Source organism: Haliotis asinina, chromosome 5 (assembly GCF_037392515.1).
Source record: "Haliotis asinina isolate JCU_RB_2024 chromosome 5, JCU_Hal_asi_v2, whole genome shotgun sequence".
Taxonomy (NCBI): domain Eukaryota; kingdom Metazoa; phylum Mollusca; class Gastropoda; order Lepetellida; family Haliotidae; genus Haliotis; species Haliotis asinina.
Genome location: NC_090284.1, coordinates 33,879,974 through 33,905,852, shown reverse-complemented (window position 1 = coordinate 33,905,852; position 25,879 = coordinate 33,879,974). Strand labels below are relative to the sequence as shown.

Here is a 25,879-nt window from a genome sequence, read left to right as displayed (position 1 = left end):
GGAGAGAGTCAGTGTTTTCGTAGCTTCTTCAGTGAGACAGGGTCTAATCTTGCCGATGTTCTTTAATTGTGCTTTAGAGAGGTGCTTGTCCAGACTAAAATCGGAATTTATGACAATGGGACTGAATCCTCTTTAGTGTCGATCCCCTGATTCCGACATGTCAAACGGTTGTTGTGTATGTCAAAAGATGCAATTAACCTGTTTCATCTTCGTAAGTAAAGAAATGTCAGGGGAAAATATCTGTGATAAAATATGAGACATGGCTGTTGGTCTGTATGCCACTGTTTCCCTGTTTTGAAGGAAAGCTATGATTCATCGTGTTCAGCATTGGTTGAAGTCTTCACGCTTGGGTGTTAGTCACATGCTATGCATGCGACATATGGTATATTTGAATTTACACTTTTTCTGAGATGCACAGATTTTCGTACATTTTGGTGTTGCATCCTATCCGGGATTCGAACCATTACTCCCAGAATCAGGCTCGTAATCGCCAACACACAACCAGCAATCTAATCTGGTGTCAGAATTGCAGTATTGGGGGTTAGATCGCTGATTTGACAGTTGGTTAGGTGCCTGATTCTGACAGTGGATCTGAATCCCGGATGGGTCGCAAGCTCCAAACGCGCCAGAAGCTGTATTCTACTGACAAAATGTACTTCCAGATTTAACGTGTTTCATTTTACCACTTTCTTAATGGGCATATTATACTGACAACCTGCAATGGTCACTGCAGTCCGACGATTACGCATTTCACTGTGTTTGGAAAGTGTTTCTCCAAATATGTCAGGCGAATACTTCGAAATCTCCAACAACTTTACTCTTATGTAGCTGTGTATTTCCGACCCAGTTTCCTAAATGTGTTACAGTTAACACTCTCACATACATTCCCACGTCAATGAATACTTCTTCCGTTTGGTAGCAACCTGCGAAAACAAAGAAATGATGGAAATAATTATGCCATGTTATGTGAGTTTGTTGCCATGGTAACCACGGGCCTGCCAGCTACTAAGTTAAGCAAGACGTGTGACTGCTCGAATGTCTGATAGTGAAAAGAGGTGTTGCAACCGTCATCGCTATTTTCAAAGTTTCCCAGCTGGTCTTGACGCCCAGTAATCACAAATGTGAAATGAGGAACTAGCCATGTTACTCCGCCCCCTTGGTAAGAAGCGGCAAGACGAGTTGAAGTTTGAGGCGACCGAGAGCGCCAGTGTTAGCTATCAACGGGGAAGTGCGGTGCAGGAACATACCTCAGACGTAGTCGGACTAGTCCACAGTCAGGTAAGGCCTGGTTCTTCTTATTATTCTAAAGAAGATAACAGGAGCTGAACACATTTTACAACAAACGTTATGTTTATGTAGTGATGTTGGATAGACATTTAGTCACATATGAGTTGATACATTGTTGCATTTTCTGGTCAATGTGCAAGTCATATTAGTATGACAGTGTTGACTATGATGGGATAAGGCTGACGGCCATGGGTAATGAGTGACCTGTCGGGTTTTAGACAGTCCAGTATATGAGTGTCCGATGTTAATGGCCACATGATCCGAACAAGTCCTAAGAAATTGAGTTCCAAAGGCGAAACATACTGCTACAAACTATCATCGACTCCTGAAGTACAACTCACAAGTTAGTCGATTTGAAATCGTCAACATGCAGCTCTCTAGCATGTTCCATTGCCACTGTGCAGTGCCGCCTCTCTAAATCTCAAACTGCGATTTAGACTTTTATAATGTTCACAACGTCTAACTTAGGCTGATCGCCACTGTTGCCGTCGATTCCTGATTTATGTTGCACTTCTTTGATAACCGTGGTCATGTCTGGTGACGTGGAAATGAACGCCATGCCAGTGTCAACCTGTGAAGTTGTGACAGATTACTGCATACTGGTGCCAACAGAAGGAAGGGTTCCTGTCGGAGGAACATACTGACACCAATGTTGTACCTTGTTGAGGACACAATATGTCAATAACTCACAACGGGCAAGACGCCGTTCATAGAATGCCAACAGTGACTCGCGAAATGTCCTCCTCGAGAAACATGTGTTGGACAAAACAGGTAGACTACCCATCGAGTGAACTACTGAATGTCGAATCGTGACGGTATTAGAGCTAAGTGATCTAAATTGCCAACTTTCCCATCCTGCTCCTGTCGTCCTGTTAGTGGTCAAAACACCAAGATCATATTTCGCTACCGTTTGTGAAATGTTCCAAAGTCGTCCGTTATTAGCATACGGCTATAACTGTAGAAACTTTCAGTTATTTCTTAGTAGCCTCATTTGTTTCATAGTATAGTTATTTTCTTGGTGGTTTCCATGTATTAGCTTCGCTTTTGGCATTAATAGTGGGGGCGTTAATATGTTTGCATTTTTACTGAATTAAGGAATGTTTTACAGTCCACAGAAAATTAAGCTTAATCAGTAGGGAGTGTATAAGTTCTGTGTGATGTTTAAACTGTTTTAATTGAGTTTAAATCCATGGTGCCAGATAAAATCACAGACCCCTGAAGATCCGGATTAGAATTGATCTTGTCGTGAGAGGCAGCTAACGGGATCGGGTTAGAATTGATCTTGTCGTAAGAGGGGGTTAACGGGATCGGGTTAGAATTGATCTTGTCGTGAGAGGGAGCTAACGGGATCGGGTTAGAATTGATCTTGTCGTGAGAGGGAGCTAACCGGATCGGGTTAGAATTGATCTTGAAGTAAGAGGGAGCTAACGGGATTGGGTTAGAATTGATCTTGTCGTGAGAGGGAGCTAACGATATCGGGTTAGAATTGATCTTGAAGTAAGACGGGGCTAACGGGATCGAGTTAGAATTGATCTTGTTGTAAGCGGGGGTTAACGGGATCGGGTTAGAATTGATCTTGTCGTAAGAGGGGCTAACGGGATCGGGTTAGAATTGATCTTGTCGTGAGAGGGAGCTAACGAGATCGGGTTGAATTGATCTTGTCGTAAGAGGGGGCTAACGGGATCGGGTTAGAATTGATCTTGTCGTAAGAGTGGGCTAACGGGATTGGGTTAGAATTGATCTTGTCGTAAGAGGGATCTAACGGGATCGGGTTAGAATTGATCTTGTTGTAAGAGGGGGCTAACGGGATCGGGTTGGTATTCTCGCTGACTTAGATGACACGTGTCATCATATTCCTGTTGCGTTGACAGATCTTCAGGATGTTGACCACTGGATTCTCTCGTCCATACACGATTATTTACTGACCAAATGTAGAATATTACTGAGTAACAAGAGCCAAATCAAACCAACATCATGGCCTTACATTCAAACGTCCGCCCTCTTTATAAATATCATGTTCGAATTGCTGGTCGTCTGTGATATAACAATTCTACCATTGATGGACCTGTGGCTTGCGATCACAGGTTGGTGTCTCTCTAGCAGCAAAACATTGTGGCAAGAGAAATTTGCAATTTGTTTCACACATGCTGGTTATTAACAGGCTAATTGCATTTACAAAATGTTAAAAGTGGCTGGTGCTGTTTCAATCATTTGTGATAGTTAGTTAATTTGTAAATAAGTTGGACTTGTGACCTGATATGTAATCACACAAAAATAAGAAACTGAAGCTGAGGCTGTTTGGGAAGAAGTGACGATATGACTACCATGCGAGTCATCTGCTGATACCTGTTACACTGGCTCGACATTCACCTAACAGATAAAGTAGCGTCAGAGCACTGCAATATGGTGAACCTGTGTCGGTCAGGTTTGTGTGCCATTGTTTCAAACTGGGCGGGTAAATTTCCGCAACCGTAAGCCACGCAACGACCCAAGTGCTTGACATGGAAGTTCTGCTGGGGTCCCCGATTCTGGCTTGACAACAATTGTATTATACATACACTTTTTTCTCGACTCACACACAGTTTTGTGACCAGAATAAACTAATTTTATGATTCACCCGTAGAGTATGTACGTCAGAACAGGAAGTGGCAACATCGTTTCGGAAGTGCTTCGGGTGAGTCATAATTACAATCCGCACTTAAGTTCTATAGTAGGTATCTCTAATCTGGAATTGTCATCATAAAACCAGAATTGAGAATTACCAGTTATGTTACATAAACGGGGCTTTATATTTTTCTGCCCTGGAAGTATTTTCGTCTGTTGAGAAGAGTATTTCTCTACACTACCGTAGGTGGGGCATCTTCACCTGATGTGTTTCTGTTCTGGGCAGTTTTCCAAAATTATCTGGTACACAGAAATGCGTGCGTGCATGCCACTGGGATGTTATGCTTGTGATTGAACTTAAAACTTGTTTGTTCAGTTTTTCAAATGGAATGGCGGAATGTAGCAGACCCATATCTTGCTATATGGCAGATAAAATGCACATCAGGTGTGTTTTGGTTAAATAATGAATTCACTTTAATTCTGGTATGAGGACACCCGACAGACGGAATACTTAAGAACCCGTAGGCAGTTAAAGTTATGGCTCTATGTCTTGTGTGAAAATTGAAAAAAAACAGTGTGAAACATTTTTGAAGAATCCCACCACTCTCAAACCCCAGTTCACACAGTATATACAAAATGATCTGATTGGTTCAGTGGAAGTGGTGAAATCCTTGCCGATACCAAATTATTAACAACCGCAGTTTTTCCTATATTGGCTGTACACGTTGTGTGCTACATAGGGGTATAGTTCATTGTCAAATACTGGTGTAACTACATTTCTTTATCTCTGTTAAGATTCGATAATCAGTGGGGTGGAAACTAGTATGTATAGATGTTTTGGAGTGAAGGCTAGCGTGGAAGCGGAGGCTCTTATCTGTTTTCTACTGCGGAGAGAGGGCATATCAAGGTGTTAATATACAGTTGATCCCTATGTGCTATTATTGGCAGTGACAAGAACCCGAAACCTGAACGTCACTGAGGTGTGGTTTGCATGGTGGCACAGTGGCATCGTGGTACGTGGACGACTTTTGATAACATAATAATTAGTCTGATAAGTATCTCCCTCACCCATTGTGTTAGTTTACACAGAATACATCTACTCAATTATTTAGTTACCCGATTTGTACGTCATCTTGGTGTGAGATCTGCAACGGTCTCCATCTGTTGCTCTCCAGTCCTTAGACTGTGTGTTGTCTGACGACTACAGCCTACTCTCCAGTCCTTAGACTGTGTGTTGTCTGACGACTACAGCCTACTCTCCAGTCCTTAGACTGTGTGTTGTCTGACGACTACAGCCTACTCTCCAGTCCTTAGACTGTGTGTTGTCTGACGACTACAGCCTACTCTCCAGTCCTTAGACTGTGTGTTGTCTGACGACTACAGCCTACTCTCCAGTCCTTAGACTGTGTGTTGTCTGACGAGTACAGCCTACTCTCGAGTCCTTAGACTGTGTGTTGTCTGACGAGTACAGCCTACTCTCGAGTCCTTAGACTGTGTGTTGTCTGACGAGTACAGGGTACTGCTCATGCCGCTGCTGCAACGCGTTGTCCAGTATCAAACATCTTTATGGTAAGCTCGCGTTGTTGATTTGCCAGTAGCGACATACGTATTGATGCAACTTACATTTTGTATGCTTACCAATGACCAGTGCCTTTAAAGCATATTAACAGTATTGACTGGCAGAGTAACGTAGAAACTGCCGATCCCAGTTGCAAAGCACTGCCTCTTATCGTAATTTAATGAAATCTTTCTATATTATGTATATATGCATGTAACGTGGGGACGATGTTTATATATTAACGAAAACTAATGTGAATTTCTTTAAAACAATCACATTTGTTCACAATGCAACTGCACAGTTAATCGATTGTTTATGAAATGGCTCCAAATATACCCCACCTGGACATATACATGTATGGGAATGTAACAGCAAGTTTACTATTTCCAGTCAGATTAATTATTAATGCAATCATTCCATATCAAATACTTATAGCATTATCTCATCTTTAAGTTAAAAACTGATATCAGATCAATGTAGTGCGTCGATTTAGTCGTGAGTTTCTATGCCTACACGTGAAACTTGAAATGTTGATGGTAAAGGGGACCACTACGCCATGTGTTGGCGGTTGCCTCTTTACATCACCCGCGTGCTTGCCATTGTAAACGAGCCATTGTTAACCATAGATTGAAATTACATGTCCGAACCATTGACATAAAAACTAATTTTTGTCAATGTGGTAAAAATCCATGTACCTGAGCCAGAGCTCTTTGGGACGTATGGGGGATAAATTTAAATCAGTACTTTTCGATTACTTTAAAACAAGACCATGAGTTATGTTCATGTTCTATCTAAATATAACACGTGTAAGACGCCTGGATGCCAGACTCCACTGACGACTTTGCTGATGTAGCAAAATATCACTCTAATCTCCTTACCAGTATCCAACGCTTTTGCAATATGATCATGTAAGCGAGTTAAGTGAAACACGGTAGAAACTCTGGTCTAAAGTTCTGATTGTAATGATGATATTAAGCAATTGTCAAGAAAATTGGGAACATGTTAATATACACATTTTCCGATAGCTCTGTTAAACAGCTTATACCAAATTCCACTATTGTCTGCGCCCTTTACCAACTCCACATGCACATGTTTAGGTGTTTGATTCAAACACGCTGTTAGTGTTTTTCACCACCCTCGATTCTCGATGTTTGGACAATGTTTCACTTCACTCAACGAATATTGATTCAGTTTCTTCACTGTGTGTTCCAATATGTCCTTTAAAGTGCCAATTAACCACATGTGTAACTTAGAGTATAAATAATCTCATCACTGTTACGTCTACACATGCCTATCTTATACTTTTTGTTTGTAGTATGTAAAACAATGGAGGCGGTCTCTTTAATTCCATGTTCAGGTGGGTACATCAGTGGAAGGGAATTGGCTATTTGATGGTTATTATACAATTATAGACTTGTGAATTCCGCTAGTACCTGTTTATATAGACCCACGAAAATTGAGTGAGTGAGTTTAGTCTTACGCCTCACAATATTCCAGCAATTTTCCATCTATATGGAGTCGGTCTGTAAATAAGCGAGTTTGGACCAGACAATCCAGTGACCAACAACATGAGCATCGATCTGCGCAATTGGGAACCGGTGAAATGTGTCAATCAAGTCAGCGAGCCTGACCACCCGACCCCGTTAGTCGCCTCTTACGACAAGCATAGTTGCCTTTTATGGCAAGCATGGGTTGCTGAAGGCCTATTCTACCCCGGGACCATCTGTTGATTTTGGCAACCCAAGCAGGAATTCTAATTGGTATGTATAAAGAAAGAAGAAGGGGGGGAGCTTTATTGGCACCCATGAGGATGCGTCCTTCTTGCTGAAATGGTTTACCACCAGATATTACAAGGTATTATCAGTGAGAAAGTGCAGCATTTCACATTGTTGCCCCGATAACCTTCAAAGGACATTTTCTTTCATATTTGACAAAATGTCCCGAAGCTCTGCAATAGATATATATGTATATATGTGCGCACCACGTGGTTTAGAGATGCCCCGTGGATCAAAGAATGGAGTTTTCCTTTAAACATGCCATGTGGCATGATGGCATACAGGGGTTAAAAAACAAGGGTTTTGACAGGCCGGAACCCAGTCCATCTCAGATTGTAAAAATGTAAGCAAATCCTTTGAGTTTTTAAAAACCCTCATGGCATTGATTCTACCTGTCCCAAAACGTTTCTGTGCATACAGACAAATCTTTCCTTGATAGTATCCCAGGTAGTCCAGGCCAAACTGATGTCTACAATCATCATTGTTATTGATAAGCGTTTAAAAATCTGTGGAAAATGCATCTACGATTTTAAGTGTTTTTGCCCTTCCCCGAGATTTGAAATTGTTTCGTTGTATATTTCGTAAAGACTATTGCCTCGGGGACCCCGCAAATTGTTCTTAAAGCTTCAAAGTGAAGTTCATACAGTAACTGGCTCTGATCTATGACAGTTATCTCATATATAACTGATAGGCTGGTGAGATAAATGATTGTAAACAGGGTCCTATCCCATTATGATTACATCCTTTGACTACTGCAGAAATACACATCCTGATTAGGTACCTTGTGCCGTAATTGCCCAATTAGTGAATATTTGGCTTCAGTTACATTGAATAGGCGTATGTTTATACTAGGATTACTGTAATCTGCTGATGGCAGAAACGTGTGGTTCATGATGCTCCTGTGCATCAAACATGCTATTATTGTGTTAACAGAATTTCATTTTATAAAATAATGTCTACAAACAGTAAGTGAGTAGTAGTGCGGGGTAGAGGGAAATTAAATGACTCCATTTCTCAATTTTATGTAACTTTACGAATGGAAATTTCCTGGCACAACTATGCCCAGTGTTCACACAGCGAAGTTTGTGGTATGGCAGAGAGAAAGGAACACAGCAGGTCATCCACTAGGGTTACCAACACACGCTGAACCAGACTGGAAATGCTGCTGTCTACTGAAGGTGTGTGGAGACTGGATGTGGAGGAAAGCAGTTGAAGTCTTCATCATTACGCCTAATGAGCAACCTTCGCAAGCGTAACTGTCAGGAAACGACTGCCATTCAGCAGATCTACAATGGCGAGATCAAAAACTTTCGCGGGAGAAGCTGACGCTGTTGCCTCAACTCTATACTCTCTGAAGTCTGGCCTGTAACGCCACTGACGGAAGACAACACCTGCTCTTCTTCAAGACAGCATCTGTCTACTTAGAAGGGACCTGGACTAGCACCACTGACAGTCAGCATTTTCTGGGGGTCGATAGTGGCAGAGACGGGACAGATGAGGGCCATGTGGTAACACCTGAACATTGGTTTGCTGGAGGAAAGGTGCAAATACCCACCGTTGACGTTGATGAAGGGAACAACGTTACGTTGCAAAAATCTCATCTCAATAATGAATCCCATTCAGTGCACCTGCCACGTGCACAAGAGCTTTCCGGCCATTATGATGGATACCTGTCCACACCATGACACTCCCTCCACCAAACCTATCAGCGTAACTTTCGTTCTGACGTCTGTATACATGTGGACGTCCATCAGCACGCCTGAGAAGAAACCGAGATTCATCTGAAAACAAGATTGTCCTCCATCTTTCTCGCGGCTATCTCACTCGTTTTCTCCACCACTGCATACGGTCAGGCCGGTGACGTTGTGTCAAGACGTTACATCGAACTGGTCTTCTTGCAAAAAGTCCGGTTTCCCGCAGAAGATTATCTTGTCAGAGATTCGACGCAGGCCAGGGATTTGTGCTGTTGCGGATGTTGCGATTGTGGTCGTACGTGAACGAAGACGTCTCAGCCGGATGTAGCGATCCTTGACGGTGTTGGTAACGAACTGTCGAACTGACCTGTGTCTATCATTAACACTTTCAGCAAGTTGTATGGCGTAGTTGTAGGTTTGAAATGGTCTATATGGACACGCCGAAGGGCCTTGCCACCTACTGCTCCGATGTTCTTCCTTGTAAACGGCCAAACAGCTTCTGTCAGTCTTGGTTTTCTTTTGTCGTCTGTAGTGGCGTAAAACAATTCATTTGGGGTACCGCTGATGTGTTTCTCTTTCTCATTTCACACATATTGCCTTGAAGATACTGTCGTAGACTAAATCATTTGAATAAGTTTCAATATGTTTAAATATAAGTCCAAAGTGCACCGAAATTCTATCCCCTTGTCTATATAATTCATGTATTCAGCAAACAGTCGGTGTATCCCCTCTGATCATAAACCTCCCTCCGGGCAGGACCCTTAATTCTCAAACGCTATCAATACATGTCAATTAACACCTCCCTATATCGGCGAATTGTACGTATGCACATGTGCATGGGTCAGTGACCTTGCACAAAGTGGCATAATAGCCTTGTGTATAAAAACCTGACTCATACGGTCGGCCTGGGAGACCAACCAGGGAGACCAAGGCCGTCGCCCCACCCACGACTACGTCGACGATGAAGAATCGCTGTCGGACATCTGTATGTGTGTAAGTGACAGAGCAGATCTCCACATTGGGATCATTGGCCACTCAGTCCCGATGTGCGTTCTGTCACATGTTTACCACTGTGTATACCATTTCGACCATCACTCAACCAAACAATAATAAAATATGGCTGCTGCTGTCTACCCTGTCTCTTGGCCACCATCCTGAACTACCCACGACAGCAACCACGACTGACGCTCTTGGACAACACGCAGATGAAGGTGTAAGACATTTCAATAAGACGTTCAGCTTGTTTGGTTCAAATTGTTATTTTCAGTTGAAGAACCAGCTTTAGGAATCATTCATTGCTCACTGCAAACATAAAAGACCTTTGGACTTATAGGAAATGAACAAGATAACTAGTAAAGACAAGCACAAAGGTGGGAACAACAAAGGTGGGAACAACGCAAAAGGCTTTTGAAAAGATGAACGTTCAGCGAACTTCGATGGTTTCGTTGGAAGTGATCCACAGTAGCTTTGCTTACAGTGTCTTTTGGTGCTTCACACTCCTTGGTAATGTCAGTTCGTTTGAGATGCGCTAGCTAGTATGTTTGGAATACCAAGTCGTTGATCAGTTGCTTGTAATTCGTTGCACATCTTCAGTGTGGCATTATACGTGTTATTGATGTGTTATCTCAAACTCCAGATACATCTCCGGTATGACTTTCTACGTGTTTTTGATGAGTTATCTCAAGCTCCAGATACATCTTCTTTATGACTTTATACGTATGTTTGATGAGTTATCTCAAACTCCAGATACATCTTCGGTATGGCTTTATACGTGTTTTTGATGAGTTATCTCAAGCTCCAGATACATCTGCACGAGGTTACTGATCTCCTGACTTATCGGCGGGTTCCCGGACCAATCCTTCGAAGTACGCCGTGGACCTCAGCCTTTCATCACAATTTAATAATCAGATATGTGTGCGCACTCTCAATTTAGTTATTGATAGTTATTCTGTCGCAGCAAATACGCTGGACAGAAAGTTGCCTCTCAGGTATGTACTGATTCAGCTGAGCCAGTACCTGCAGGTGGTGCATATTCGCCATGCCTCTTTGTAAATATCATGGGGCGTGCTGAAGGAGGTAAACAAGATTGCTGTAGTTGATTGAGGAGGTTGATTGGTTGTGGGTTGATTAGGGGACGGTCCTCTAATGCCAGTGATGACTTTTATGTGTCTTTGTTTACGCCTACCTGACGTCTTGCCTCGCCTAGTGAAGGTTTGATGTTTCGTGCTTTTGCCCTGATTGATGCCTTTGTTTATGCCTTATACCTCCAAACTGATCACTGTCAACATGTCCAGTAGTTTGACCAAGTCTTTGTCTACTGTAAGCAAGTCTGCACATAGAGGCGCTTGTGGCAATCACAGGTATGCAATAGGCTTTCAAGCTTCTATTGTACACATCTAAACTTGTACAGAATCCAAAATACATTTGCTACAATGTATGTACTTCCAGGAGTTGTTAAGTGTCTCATTCTTATCAAAAATGATATGACGATGATGACTTTGGGTCATATGCAAATTCTCACCGTTGTACAATATTCAGATCCATGTAAGATCTCAAAAGAAGAGAGCAGATTTCAAGTCCTGCTGCCTGTGAAACACAGTAATGACACGCACTAGCGTCCACATAATGCAGACAGGCTTCGTGGCATGCTAAGAATCATCATTGTCGCAAAGGCGTTCTACTTGGTTGAGGGCAAATCTGTCCATAGCAACATTCTGAACGTATATGGAGATAAAATCTTTCTGTTAAGCAAATACAGTAAAGCAAAGTTCAGTCCGTTGAAGAAATTCATGTCAACAATATCATTTTTGTACATTTGACATAAAATAGATACAATGACGTTTTAAAACCTAACAGTTTGACACAAATTCCGCAAGCTTCAGTCGGAAAACGGTCCCATTTGTTTTTATGCTGCAAACACCAGTTTAGCATAAAGTACATATATTGAAAGTCTTAACAGTCCATTATTGATTGTTAATCAAACTCTCTAAACAAAGGCCTGTGAGATATTAATATTTGTCACTTCCAGATGTTTTAAATGGTAATAACGTTATTAAATATCAAGGAATTCTATCATTATCTTTCCAAAGTTTGTTAGGCAATGCCACCCCACTTCAACATGGAAACTGCGAACACACCCTTTTGTACGTACGTATATGCCCTCCATATGGAAAGAAGCCACATTAATACCATTAAGGGAAATAAAAATGACGGCACCAATTATTGGTCTGTAGTTTCTATAAAAAGTATAAAAGTATAATCAGGCCAATTTGAGGCAATGATGTTTTAACTAACTTGCAGTATTTTGTGAATAATTTTGCCAGGTTGTGAAGAGACATGCATTGTTTATTTTTTTTTTTTGTGGTGGTACCCTATGATCATTTAAAAAAGGGTTATCTCCCTTGGACCCACATGTGCTTTTTGGAGAATCACATGGAAAAAAACAGCTGACTGACGACGAAGGAACACATCGTGACTTTTTGACTGAGAATGTGAGTGAAGTTAACGCTCAGCGATCCTACCGCATATCTGTTCAACACTTTTGCCAATGCCTTTGATTATGGGAAGGATGCTGGGCCGTATTCTGTCTCATTAATAAACTTTCGATAAAGTTTGACATTATTTGGTTGCTCATTAAACAACAAAAGTATCGAATTAAAGATTACATGTTGTGCAGGGTTCCAAATCTGACACTCATACAGATGTATGTCGTATGTATCAACGACAGTACATCTCAGTTTGTCTCAAAAATGGCTTAAAGGGAATTTCTAACTGAATGGAGAACAGACTAAAATGAAAGGAAATATGGCGTGCTGGCATTAGTATAATAACCGCAATTACATAAAGGACTGTTCGTTATAAATCTCGCTAATGTGTCAGCATTGCAATCGTTACACCCAAGGTGGAGGCAGGAGCAGTCTAAGTAAGCTTAGTCACAGTGTATTTCGTTACACCCCACCACTGAGTCTAACCAAACCTAGTAGAAGGTCGCGTCAGGTAACGTTTGAGCGACCAATGACCGTCCAATCAAACGCGAGACGCTTAAATAGACTTAACTAATCAGACAACGGCTACTACTTAGGGATCGGAGGGACTTTCAAAATATTCAGGTCACTGACACAGATCTGTCCACAAACAAAAATCGGCATATAACACAGTTATTTGACCTGCAGCATGTACAATTTGGGGTTTCTGTTGACATGACATGGTTACCATTAGCTAATATTTCCGCAAGATGACATCCTTGCATATTGCCTAAAACACTACTTTCAGCGATTGTTTACTCACCGTTGTCATGGTTATACGTACGCCGTGTGTATCACCCGGAGGCAAGTGTACTCTAAATAGCATTCGGAATTGTTCGGGTACGAACCTTTTCGAGATAAAAAGTTCAAAAGGTATGTGCGAATGTCCACTTTCGCGATTTGGTAAGCTGTGTTCTGACTGGTCAATCTCAAAGGTTACCTGACACGACCTCCCATAAGGTTTTGTTAGACTCGGTAGTGGAGTGTAACGAAAAGTACCGAGGATAAGTTTACTTACACTGTGGAAATGTGGTTTTCCCGGCTACAGTCATGAAACTGAAATGTGGCCTTTCCGGCAATAGTCATTTTTAAAATGTGGCTTTCCCGGCCTGTCACCCATGTGGGTGTCAACAGTTGTTAACTGTTTTGATAGCAACTGTGCTGCCAGACGGCATCCCAAACAGAAAACGAACTACGTGCATAGGGGTGTAGTATAAAATCAATGCGCTTACAATCAATGAAAAATAATGAACTAGTTCTACGCCAGTGGGTATGCACTGTATTTTATCAGCACTGTCCCCTGTGTTCATGAAGACACATAGAAATAAAAAATGCAGTTTAACTCGTATAGGAACCGTTGTAGTTCAGTTTTACACTTTTAACTTTGTAATTCTTGTGAGAATGTACGGAATTGTCATGGAAAGGAAGTGTACTTCAAATTGTATCATATCATGACTTGTCAATCTCAAAGGTTACCTCACGCGACTTCTCATAAGGTTTTGTTAGACTCAGTGGTGGAGTGTAACGAAAAGTATTGAGGATAAGTTTACTCAGATTGGAGGCAGGAGTGAATAATCGAGATCCATATTTTAAATCAAGATGAGGCAGGCTGAGCAATATCTTCAAATAGAATAATACTTTGAATGGAAACTATAATTATTAGGTACATGAATTGTACTTTCACATATGACCATTAATTGTGAACACTACCCGAATCCAAGGACAACTTTTCTGATTGATGTCCAAATAGGTAATCATAGCATACTAGAATACTTCTCACAATATCTCCCCTAGGGATGTGATGTTGCAACATCAGTGTTAATTAGAACATTATTGCTCGACTTATGGCCATCGGTGAAGTCAAGGATTATGAAGATCGGCGAAGAGTCCAGTGGCCAAGATGACCGAGTCCCAAGTTATCCGACAAGACCACTGGGTATCCAGATTTTTCTTTCAGTAACCAAAAAAAATTGTACCTACCTCACTCACTTGAGTATTTTGCCACTTTCCATTATTTGTTAACATATAAAAAAGTTTAAATGTTGGTTTACGTGTTTGTTATTTATACTTGTTCGGAATAGTGAGAAACGGTAAGAAAGACTACAAGCTGCTGACATTTTAAGTTCAAATGTATGGAGTATTAAAAGAAATTCAAACCTACTTGTTCGCAGCAGACTTAATATACGAATTTATTTTTTACATACATATTTGCCTAATTTACTCACATACGCAGCTCATATGCACCTTAGACGCAAAATCTCATGCCGAGAATGAGTAACTGCCACTGCCATCGGAAGGAGGCGGGGCGCTGGTGATCTGAAGGGTTATCCTTTCTAACCAGAGCGGTTTACCGTTACAGGTACAATGAGACAGATATTGCTGCTCGCCCTGCTTGCTGTTTTGTTCTCAGCTGTCTTTGCAAAGGTGAGAAGAGTAGTTATGTACGGAAAAGATTATGTCACACATATCTAGTATGTGAGGTTTGTTGCGAGTACATTTACACAAAAGAAAGAGAAAAGTGATTTTTTTCTATGGATATAAACACACGAAGGATGTTTAGAATGAATGTACTTGTGTTCAGTACGGGATTAAAACATGTTTCATTCTGCTTAACAGGGCGGGAGGAGACAGCAGAGACAAGATGTGCAGAATGATGTAGCTGATGATGTGAGTTTCAACATAGTATGTTGTAATAACTTCTGTGAATGACTTCGGTCGAAAACATTAGGATCAAGCCAAGGGATAGCTGTAGCTGATATATGTCAAATCTACAGGCTGAGTTGTGGTGACTGTTGTGTGTGACGTGCAGGCTGGTATTTATTGTCGACTGTGTCAAAGGCGGGGTATGGACGATTGACAGTAGATTATAAAAATCTGGGGAAAATGATAACAGATATGTAAAATGTTTGGTGTTACATATGTGTTGTTGTGTTTTATTGACGGGTGTCTGTGCATGGGTATGGATGTTGTATTTGTGGTATGCAGATGGCAGGCAAGGTGTGGTTGTGGCCAATGGTCGTGGTGGGATGGCAGGATGTGGATTGTTGCCAACGGATGTGGTATGTAGATGGGAAGATGTGGATAGTGACCCACAGTCATAATATGCAGTTGGAAGGATGTGGGTTGTGGCCAATGGTCGTGGTATGCAGGTGGCAGGATGTGGGTTGTGGCCAACAGTCACGGTATGCAGATGGGAAGATATGGGTTATGGCCGTCGGCCGTAGTATGTAGTTGGAAGGATGTGGGTTGTGGCCAACGGTCGTGGTATGTGGATGGCAGGATAAGGATTGTGGTCAACGGTTGTGGTATGGAGATTGCAGGATGTAGAGAGTGGCCAACAGTCATGATATGCAATTGGGAGGATGTGGGTAGTGGCCAACGGTCGTGGTATGTAGATTTCAAGCTGCTGGCGGCATTACACTATGTTTTACGTCGTCAAAAGCAATTTGAATAGGGTAATAGTTTCTCATAAACATTAGGAACAAAATTTAAGAAGTGCTTGTATCTAATACGCAAACAAAATGGAGATGAGTGATTAGTTTATTGTTAATTCTAGATAATCCTCTTTTTTTTATTTCATACTGTAACTTTTCTGATTCTGACCTTTTGCAGATTCGCCCGATCCTTTTCAAAATGTTTAAAACATGTATCAGGGATAGGTTGTTAAAATGTATCCAATTCTGACAGATCGGGGTATTTATGATAAGGGTCGACACCTTTCCTTCTTGGATGGTTCATCTTTGTTATTCTGAACATTGTTAATTTGAACATTGGAGTAAGTTGTACTTACAGATGCATTGCATTTATATATGTATGTGTATACCCTTTTCCAGATAGAAGAGGGTGGTGAGGAGGAGAGTGAAGATGAAGAAGAGGAAATTGATCCATATGCCGAAGAAAAGAGGCTACGAATGCGAATTGGTGTGTTCTATCATAGTCCCTGCCCATACATCATATGCAACTAGCTGCACAGTTAAACTAAATGCACACGCCTGTGTCGCCGTGCCTCCATTACAGTATCAGTCCATACATTCTAGTCTCCATCTAGTCTCTGTCCATACGTTATGGTCTCCATCTAGTTTCTGTCCATACATCACTGTCACTGATTATACATCACTGTCACTGTCCATACACCACTCTCACTGCCCATGCATCACTGTCACTGTCCATGCATCACTGTCACTGTCCATACACAACTGTCACTGTCCATGCATCACTGTCACTGTCCATACACAACTGTCACTGTCCATACATCACTGTCACTGTCCATACATCCCTGTCACTGTCTACACATCACTGTAACTGTTCATATATCACTGTCACTGTCCTTACACCACTATCACTATCCATACATCACTGTCACAGTCCATACACCACAGGGCCAATATCTACCCCAGTTGCCAATGTTTCACACCCTGCCACAGGTGGGCTCTATCCCGGCAGCCTTGCACCTTAACGTACCTATCTAGTCTTTGCCCATGCATCACTGCATCCGTCCATACATTACAATTACTCTCAATACATCTCCGTCTCTGTCCATACATCAGTCTGTCTTTCCATACATCCCTGTACATTCCACAGCATCGGTGTCACGCTCAACACATTACACTCTCTGTACACAAAGCACACTCTCCAGCCAGCGATCATGCTACACTGCCCACATATTACATGTTAACTAACTTATTTTCAGACTTATGCAAAAAGAAGAAGTGTTACCGTGGTGAAGTGTGTCGCCTCAACAAGTGGCAGCAGGCTGAATGTGTGTGTCTCACCGATTGCGAGCCCGAGTTTGACCCCCGTTATCACGTATGTTACCTGCAAATCGGAAGAGATTAGGGAAATATATTTCATATATAATCTATTTAAATATTCCGCAACTGGTAGAAGAAGGGCGAGATTATGATGTTTACAGAAACATGTTGGAGTACCCCTGGCAAAACAACAAATTTTGGGGGTATTGCTACAAGAGCAACAACAGATACTGTTCAAACAACATATAATGAAATACTGAATCACGAAAGGAAAAAACTCGTAAAATCATTACAAAATGTGGAGCAGTTTTCAAAGTGGACAATGAAAATGCATGTACATACTTTTCAAAAAAGTAGGGGAACCTGAACTTTCAATTTGGATAGGAAGTGTAAACGTTTCAAGGACAGACATCTTATGAACGCAAACCAATTCCCTCTATTACACTGCTAAACACAATACATGATATACAGGTGCACAACTCCGTAGCCCCATACACGCGCATGGGGTCTCATTCTTGATTTTGACGGTTTTCAAGAAGGTCGAGAAATCACTTAAAATATTAATTTTGACACTCATCTTGCATCACACATTTGTTATTGTGTGTTTCTAGTTAATTGTTTTAAAATGAAAACCATACACATATAAATTACGTGCCATACACCAATCATCTTTCAAAAGAGACTACATTCCATATAGCTATGGTTGTAAAGAAGCTCAAATGGTGATGCACTCTCAAAACATCCAATATTATCATATCATTAATTGACTCCGATAAATCTCCTAAATATTTTAATCGTAAATAAAAAAATGAAGTTCCCCTACATTTTTTGAAGAGTATATTTTAAAAACATTCTCGTCCTTGTTCTACACTTTGATTGTTTGCTTGACTTTTTCTGTTTGATGCCAGAGCTATAACCAGTTAGAACTGTAAGACTATACAACAAATGGAAACATGTCTACGAAGTTATTGATCGTTAGCTACCATTGCAGGTTTGTAGCACAAAAAACCAGACCTACCCCAGCGAGTGCGAGCTGGATCGCGATCACTGTCTGTGCAAGACGAAGCAGCCCGGTTGCAGCAACGCAAGGCTCAACAAAATACAGCTTGATTACTTTGGAGCCTGCCGAAGTAAGTTTAACTACATATCATCGTGACAGCAATAGATAATTTGTGTTTGATTATATGCTATTTTAATTGAATCGTCATCACAACCGACGCATGTGCCATGTGAATTCCAGACAGAGACCTCTTTCCAAAGACTTCTCCTGGTAGGACGTACAAAAGTTTCTACTTTAACCGGCGTATTCCATTATATTGCAGAACTCACAAAGTGTCCCGACAATGAATTTGAGGAATTCCCAATCAGGATGAAGGAATGGTTGTTCCTCGTTATGAAACAGCTGGTAAGACATTGAGTCGGTCGTCTTCATTTTAGGTGTAGAATTTCTATCATTTTCAACATGCTTCATGTCATGAGAATAAGCGTTTTTTTTAATACTGTTTTTAAAAAAAATTCCAAGAACTGAACGAAGTTTATTTTCTTTAAGGCTTCTCGGGATGAGCTCGGCGATTATATAGACCTCCTCGACAAGGCCAAGAATGATGCCAACCACACAGAGGCCGTGCTCTGGAAGTTCTGTGACCTGGACTCCAGTCCGCAAGACAGGTTAGAACATACTGGGTATGGTCCAAGTTCAACTAGGGGTTGTTACCTGGAAATAGCTAATGAACCGGGGGACGAAATGCGCATCATGTCGGAAAGCACACGTAAAATCGCCAAAACTTTGTCATCGGTAGAGGCTCATGCATCCAGTCAACATGGGAAAATATCCTGGTGAAATATTGTTCATCCAAAATCCTTACCTAAGTGAGAAAGACGAACTTATTAACTAAATAAATGTAAATAGACATAATTAGTGGCACGTGATTAGTTACCCGGTGTACAATTTATTCTTTAGACAAGTGTCTCGGAGGGAACTGCAATACATTGTCCAGTCTTTGAAGGCGTGGGAGCACTGCCTTGTTCCCTTCCTGGCCATGTGCGATCAAGACAGCAATCGCAAGATCACGCTTACAGAATGGGGATCCTGCCTCGGCGTCGACTCAAGTAAGTGATTTGTATACCCAACAGAAGCGTGTAGTACATAATCGGTTCGCGGTTCAAGTATATATAAAGTTTGTTCCATCAATGGCGGATGTGTAGATCTGCACTGTTTCGGTGCAGTTAGTAGATAATATGATTACTGACTGGTTGATAGTAAGGAGATTAACATATATTGGTTGTACTTTCAGAGAATATCTCGGACAGATGTATTGACATCCGGGCACGGGCCAAGAGACACTAGATGGAATGAGTCCCAGCTGAGCAAACCCCCATACTGCGTCACTGGAGAAAGCTATACCTTTAATGAACATACGTTTTAAAATAGTTGTAATACTCTAGCAACATACAATAATTTCAGGCACTATAGAAAAAAGAAAGGAAAACAAATCACAGTTTATGCATAATAATAATTAAATGTTTTTTAAAGTTTAACATTGCATCAGCGATAATGAAATAATACAAATATTAGTATCTGAGTGACGTGGACATATTTAAACAGAATATCCAGTGTAATTAGTTGAGATACATACATCGAAGTTATTTTCATGAATCTGTTAACATTTTAAATAAGAGATCAATAACCTTAATTTACTTACGAAATATATAACAGGAGATGGTCTGCTTTCACATCGTTGGTGCTACTTCGGAGAAGACTGTAATCACTGCCAAACAGATTTTTGTTGAACTGCAATAAACCACAAGATAACATACGTTTGGATTAGTTATTGGAGTCGAGCCCCACTGACCTTGCACGTGAACAGTGCAATGGAATATGAATATGCACACTATATATTCCACCATTGCCTCTCCCCTTCAATCGTCATAGCGTTTGGGGGCATTGTGTGTGATTGCTGCATGTGCATGCATGCTGCCATTTGCAGTAAATGTACATGGTATGAAAGCCTTTATTTATGCAGAGCAAATATGTTTCAAAGCTTTGCGTACGACCTCTCCCGTTGGTTAGAGCGTCCACCCGGAGAGCTGAAGGGCGCGAGTTCGACCCCGGCCGCTTCATATCGAGAAACGTTAAAACATGGAACTTCTTGATCCCTGTCTGGAACTCAGCATTACTGGGTACAATCAAGGACCGGTCTGTTCGGAGTCACTGTTTTGTGTCTGAGTGGGGTATTTATGCGTAACTGAGGCATGGTATCTAGGTGAGGTGGTACTATAAAGTCTACTTAGTTTGGGCTAGTACAAGCAGCCACACATACACACGCATGCACTTCACCTCACCTCACCTCAAAGTGTTGCGTCAAAAGGTAAATTCACCGACTGAGACACCCACATGATCCCTGCAGTATAAGGAATCACAGGATTCCCACTGTACATTGAACACTTGATTCCTGCAGTACATTGAACACTTGATTCTTTCATCATATTGAACACTTGATTCCTATTGTACATTAAACAATTGATTCCTACTGTACATTGAACACTTGATTCTTTCAGTGAATTGGACACTTGATTCTTGCAGTACATTGAACACTTGATTCCTTCAGTACATTAAACACTTGATTCCTGCAGTACATTGAACACTTGATTCTTTCAGCACATTGAACACTTGATTCCTATTGTACATTAAATACTTGATTCCTGCTGTACATTGAACACTTGATTCCTTCAGTGAATTGGACACTTGATTTCTGCACTACATTGAACACTTGATTCCTTCAGTACATTAAACACTTGATTCCTGCAATACATTGAACACTTGATTCTTTCAGCACACTGAACACTTGATTCCTTCAGTACATTGAACACTTGATTCCTTCAGTGCATTGAACACTTGATTCCTTCAGTGCATTGGATACTTGATTCCTGCAGTACATTGAACACTTGATTCCTTCAGTACATTGAACACTTGATTCCTTCAGTGCATTGGATACTTGATTCCTTCAGTACATTGAACACTTGATTCCTTCAGCACATTGGACACTTGATTCCTTCAGTACATTGAACACTTGATTCCTTCAGTGCATTGGATACTTGATTCCTTCAGTACATTGGACACTTGATTCCTGCAGTACATTGAACACTTGATTCCTTCAGTACACTGAACACTTGATTCCTGCAGTACATTGAACACTTGATTCCTTCAGTGCATTGGATACTTGATTCCTTCAGTACATTGAACACTTGATTCCTTCAGCACATTGGACACTTGATTCCTTCAGTGCATTGGATACTTGATTCCTTCAGTACATTGAACACTTGATTCCTTCAGCACATTGGACACTTGATTCCTTCAGTGCATTGGATACTTGATTCCTTCAGTACATTGAACACTTGATTCCTTCAGTACATTGAACACTTGATTCCTTCAGTACATTGAACACTTGATTCCTTCAGTGCATTGGATACTTGATTCCTTCAGTGCATTGGACACTTGATTCCTTCAGTACATTGAACACTTGATTCCTGCAGTACATTGAACACTTGATTCCTTCAGTGCATTGGATACTTGATTCCTTCAGTACATTGAACACTTGATTCCTTCAGCACACTGAACACTTGATTCCTTCAGTGCATTGGATACTTGATTCCTTCAGTGCATTGGATACTTGATTCCTTCAGTACATTGAACATTTGATTCCTTCAGCACATTGAACACTTGATTCCTTCAGTGCATTGGATACTTGATTCCTTCAGTGCATTGGACACTTGATTCCTTCAGTACATTGAACACTTGATTCCTTCAGTACATTGAACACTTGATTCCTTCAGTGCATTGGACACTTGATTCCTTCAGTACATTGAACACTTGATTCCTTCAGTACATTGAACACTTGATTCCTTCAGCACACTGAACACTTGATTCCTTCAGTGCATTGGATACTTGATTCTTTCAGTGCATTGGATACTTGATTCCTTCAGTACATTGAACACTTGATTCCTTCAGCACATTGGACACTTGATTCCTGCAGTACATTGAACACTTGATTCCTTCAGTACATTGAACACTTGATTCCTTCAGTGCATTGGATACTTGATTCCTTCAGTACATTGAACACTTGATTCCTTCAGCACATTGGACACTTGATTCCTTCAGTACATTGAACAATTGATTCCTTCAGTGCATTGGATACTTGATTCCTTCAGTACATTGGACACTTGATTCCTGCAGTACATTGAACACTTGATTCCTTCAGTACACTGAACACTTGATTCCTGCAGTACATTGAACACTTGATTCCTTCAGTGCATTGGATACTTGATTCCTTCAGTACATTGAACACTTGATTCCTTCAGCACATTGGACACTTGATTCCTTCAGTGCATTGGATACTTGATTCCTTCAGTACATTGAACACTTGATTCCTTCAGTACATTGAACACATGATTCCTTCAGTACAATGAACACTTGATTCCTTCAGTGCATTGGATACTTGATTCCTTCAGTGCATTGGACACTTGATTCCTTCAGTACATTGAACACTTGATTCCTTCAGTGCATTGGATACTTGATTCCTTCAGTACATTGAACACTTGATTCCTTCAGCACACTGAACACTTGATTCCTTCAGTGCATTGGACACTTGATTCCTTCAGTGCATTGGATACTTGATTCCTTCAGTACATTGAACACTTGATTCCTTCAGCACATTAGACACTTGATTCCTGCAGGACATTGAACACTTGATTCCTTCAGTACATTGAACACTTGATTCCTTCAGTGCATTGGATACTTGATTCCTTCAGTACATTGAACACTTGATTCCTTCAGCACATTGGACACTTGATTCCTTCAGTACATTGAACACTTGATTCCTTCAGTGCATTGGATACTTGATTCCTTCAGTACATTGGACACTTGATTCCTGCAGTACATTGAACACTTGATTCCTTCAGTGCATTGGATACTTGATTCCTTCAGTACATTGAACACTTGATTCCTTCAGTACATTGAACACTTGATTCCTTCAGTACATTGAACACTTGATTCCTTCAGTGCATTGGATACTTGATTCCTTCAGTACATTGAACACTTGATTCCTTCAGCACATTGGACACTTGATTCCTGCAGTACATTGAACACTTGATTCCTTCAGTACATTGAACACTTGATTCCTTCAGTGCATTGGATACTTGATTCCTTCAGTGCATTGGATACTTGATTCCTTCAGTACATTGAACACTTGATTCCTTCAGTGCATTGGATACTTGATTCCTTCAGTACATTGAACACTTGATTCCTTCAGCACATTGGACACTTGATTCCTTCAGTACATTGAACACTTGATTCCTTCAGTGCATTGGATACTTGATTCCTTCAGTACATTGGATACTTGATTCCTTCAGCACATTGAACACTTGATTTCTTCAGTACAGTGAACACTTGATTCCTTCAGTGCATTGGATACTTGATTCCTTCAGCACATTGGACACTTGATTCCTTCAGTACATTGAACACTTGATTCCTTCAGTACATTGAACACTTGGTTCCTTCAGTACATTGGATACTTGATTCCTTCAGTACATTGAACACTTCATTCCTTCAGTGCATTGAACACTTGATTCCTTTAGTGCATTGGATACTTGATTCCTTCAGCACATTGAACACTTGATTCCTTCAGCACATTGGACACTTGATTCCTGCAGTACATTGAACACTTGATTCCTTCAGCACATTGGACACTTGATTCCTTCAGTACACTGAACACTTGATTCCTTCAGTACATTGGATACTTGATTCCTTCAGTGCATTGAACACTTGATTCCTTCAGTACACTGAACACTTGATTCCTTCAGTACACTGAACACTTGATTCCTTCAGTACATTGAACACTTGATTCCTTCAGCACATTGGACACTTGATTCCTGCAGTACATTGAACACTTGATTCCTTCAGTGCATTGGATACTTGATTCCTTCAGTACATTGGATACTTGATTCCTTCAGCACATTGAACACTTGATTTCTTCAGTACATTGAACACTTGATTCCTTTAGTACATTGAACACTTGATTCCTTCAGCACATTGAACACTTGATTCCTTCAGTACACTGAACACTTGATTCCTTCAGTACATTGAACACTTGATTCCTTCAGTGCATTGGACACTTGATTCCTTCAGTACATTGAACACTTGATTCCTTCAGTACATTGAACACTTGATTCCTTCAGTGCATTGGATACTTGATTCCTTCAGTACATTGAACACTTGATTCCTTCAGCACACTGAACACTTGATTCCTTCAGTGCATTGGATACTTGATTCCTTCAGTGCATTGGATACTTGATTCCTTCAGTACATTGAACATTTGATTCCTTCAGCACATTGGACACTTGATTCCTGCAGTACATTGAATACTTGATTCCTTCAGTACATTGAACACTTGATTCCTTCAGTGCATTGGATACTTGATTCCTTCAGTACATTGAACACTTGATTCCTTCAGTACATTGAACACTTGATTCCTTCAGTGCATTGGATACTTGATTCCTTCAGTACATTGGACACTTGATTCCTGCAGTACATTGAACACTTGATTCCTTCAGTGCATTGGATACTTGATTCCTTCAGTACATTGAACACTTGATTCCTTCAGTACATTGAACACTTGATTCCTTCAGTACATTGAACACTTGATTCCTTCAGTGCATTGGATACTTGATTCCTTCAGCACATTGGACACTTGATTCCTGCAGTACATTGAACACTTGATTCCTTCAGTACATTGAACACTTGATTCCTTCAGTGCATTGGATACTTGATTCCTTCAGTACATTGAACACTTGATTCCTTCAGTGCATTGGATACTTGATTCCTTCAGTACATTGAACACTTGATTCCTTCAGTGCATTGGATACTTGATTCCTTCAGTACATTGAACACTTGATTCCTTCAGCACATTGGACACTTGATTCCTTCAGTACATTGAACACTTGATTCCTTCAGTGCATTGGATACTTGATTCCTTCAGTACATTGGATACTTGATTCCTTCAGCACATTGAACACTTGATTTCTTCAGTACAGTGAACACTTGATTCCTTCAGTGCATTGGATACTTGATTCCTTCAGCACATTGGACACTTGATTCCTTCAGTACATTGAACACTTGATTCCTTCAGTACATTGAACACTTGGTTCCTTCAGTACATTGGATACTTGATTCCTTCAGTACATTGAACACTTCATTCCTTCAGTGCATTGAACACTTGATTCCTTTAGTGCATTGGATACTTGATTCCTTCAGCACATTGAACACTTGATTCCTTCAGCACATTGGACACTTGATTCCTGCAGTACATTGAACACTTGATTCCTTCAGCACATTGGACACTTGATTCCTTCAGTACACTGAACACTTGATTCCTTCAGTACATTGGATACTTGATTCCTTCAGTGCATTGAACACTTGATTCCTTCAGTACACTGAACACTTGATTCCTTCAGTACACTGAACACTTGATTCCTTCAGTACATTGAACACTTGATTCCTTCAGCACATTGGACACTTGATTCCTGCAGTACATTGAACACTTGATTCCTTCAGTGCATTGGATACTTGATTCCTTCAGTACATTGGATACTTGATTCCTTCAGCACATTGAACACTTGATTTCTTCAGTAC

General features: G+C 40.8%; 1 protein-coding gene across 1 annotated transcript; it reads left to right on the top strand.

Annotated features, from left to right (window-relative positions):
• Positions 1–414: 414 nt before the first annotated feature.
• LOC137283784 (SPARC-like) lies at positions 415–20,009 on the top strand. The gene is made up of 10 exons (XM_067815468.1): positions 415–1,278; positions 14,802–14,866; positions 15,059–15,109; positions 16,276–16,363; positions 17,133–17,248; positions 18,185–18,323; positions 18,516–18,598; positions 18,743–18,861; positions 19,154–19,302; positions 19,488–20,009. The coding sequence occupies exons 2-10, from the start codon at positions 14,807–14,809 to the stop codon at positions 19,538–19,540; spliced, it is 858 nt and encodes a 285-aa protein (XP_067671569.1). The 5' UTR covers positions 415–1,278; positions 14,802–14,806; the 3' UTR covers positions 19,541–20,009.
• The last annotated feature ends 5,870 nt before the right edge of the window (positions 20,010–25,879 follow it).

Excerpts from the sequence above, each read along its gene's own strand:
- LOC137283784 (XM_067815468.1), top strand. The coding sequence starts at position 14,807 with ATGAGACAGATATTGCTGCTCGCCCTGCTTGCTGTTTTGTTCTCAGCT. Across the intron at positions 14,867-15,058 it reads TCTCAGCTGTCTTTGCAAAG|GGCGGGAGGAGACAGCAGAG; the intron begins GTGAGAAGAGTA and ends TCTGCTTAACAG. Across the intron at positions 18,862-19,153 it reads GACTCCAGTCCGCAAGACAG|ACAAGTGTCTCGGAGGGAAC; the intron begins GTTAGAACATAC and ends TTTATTCTTTAG.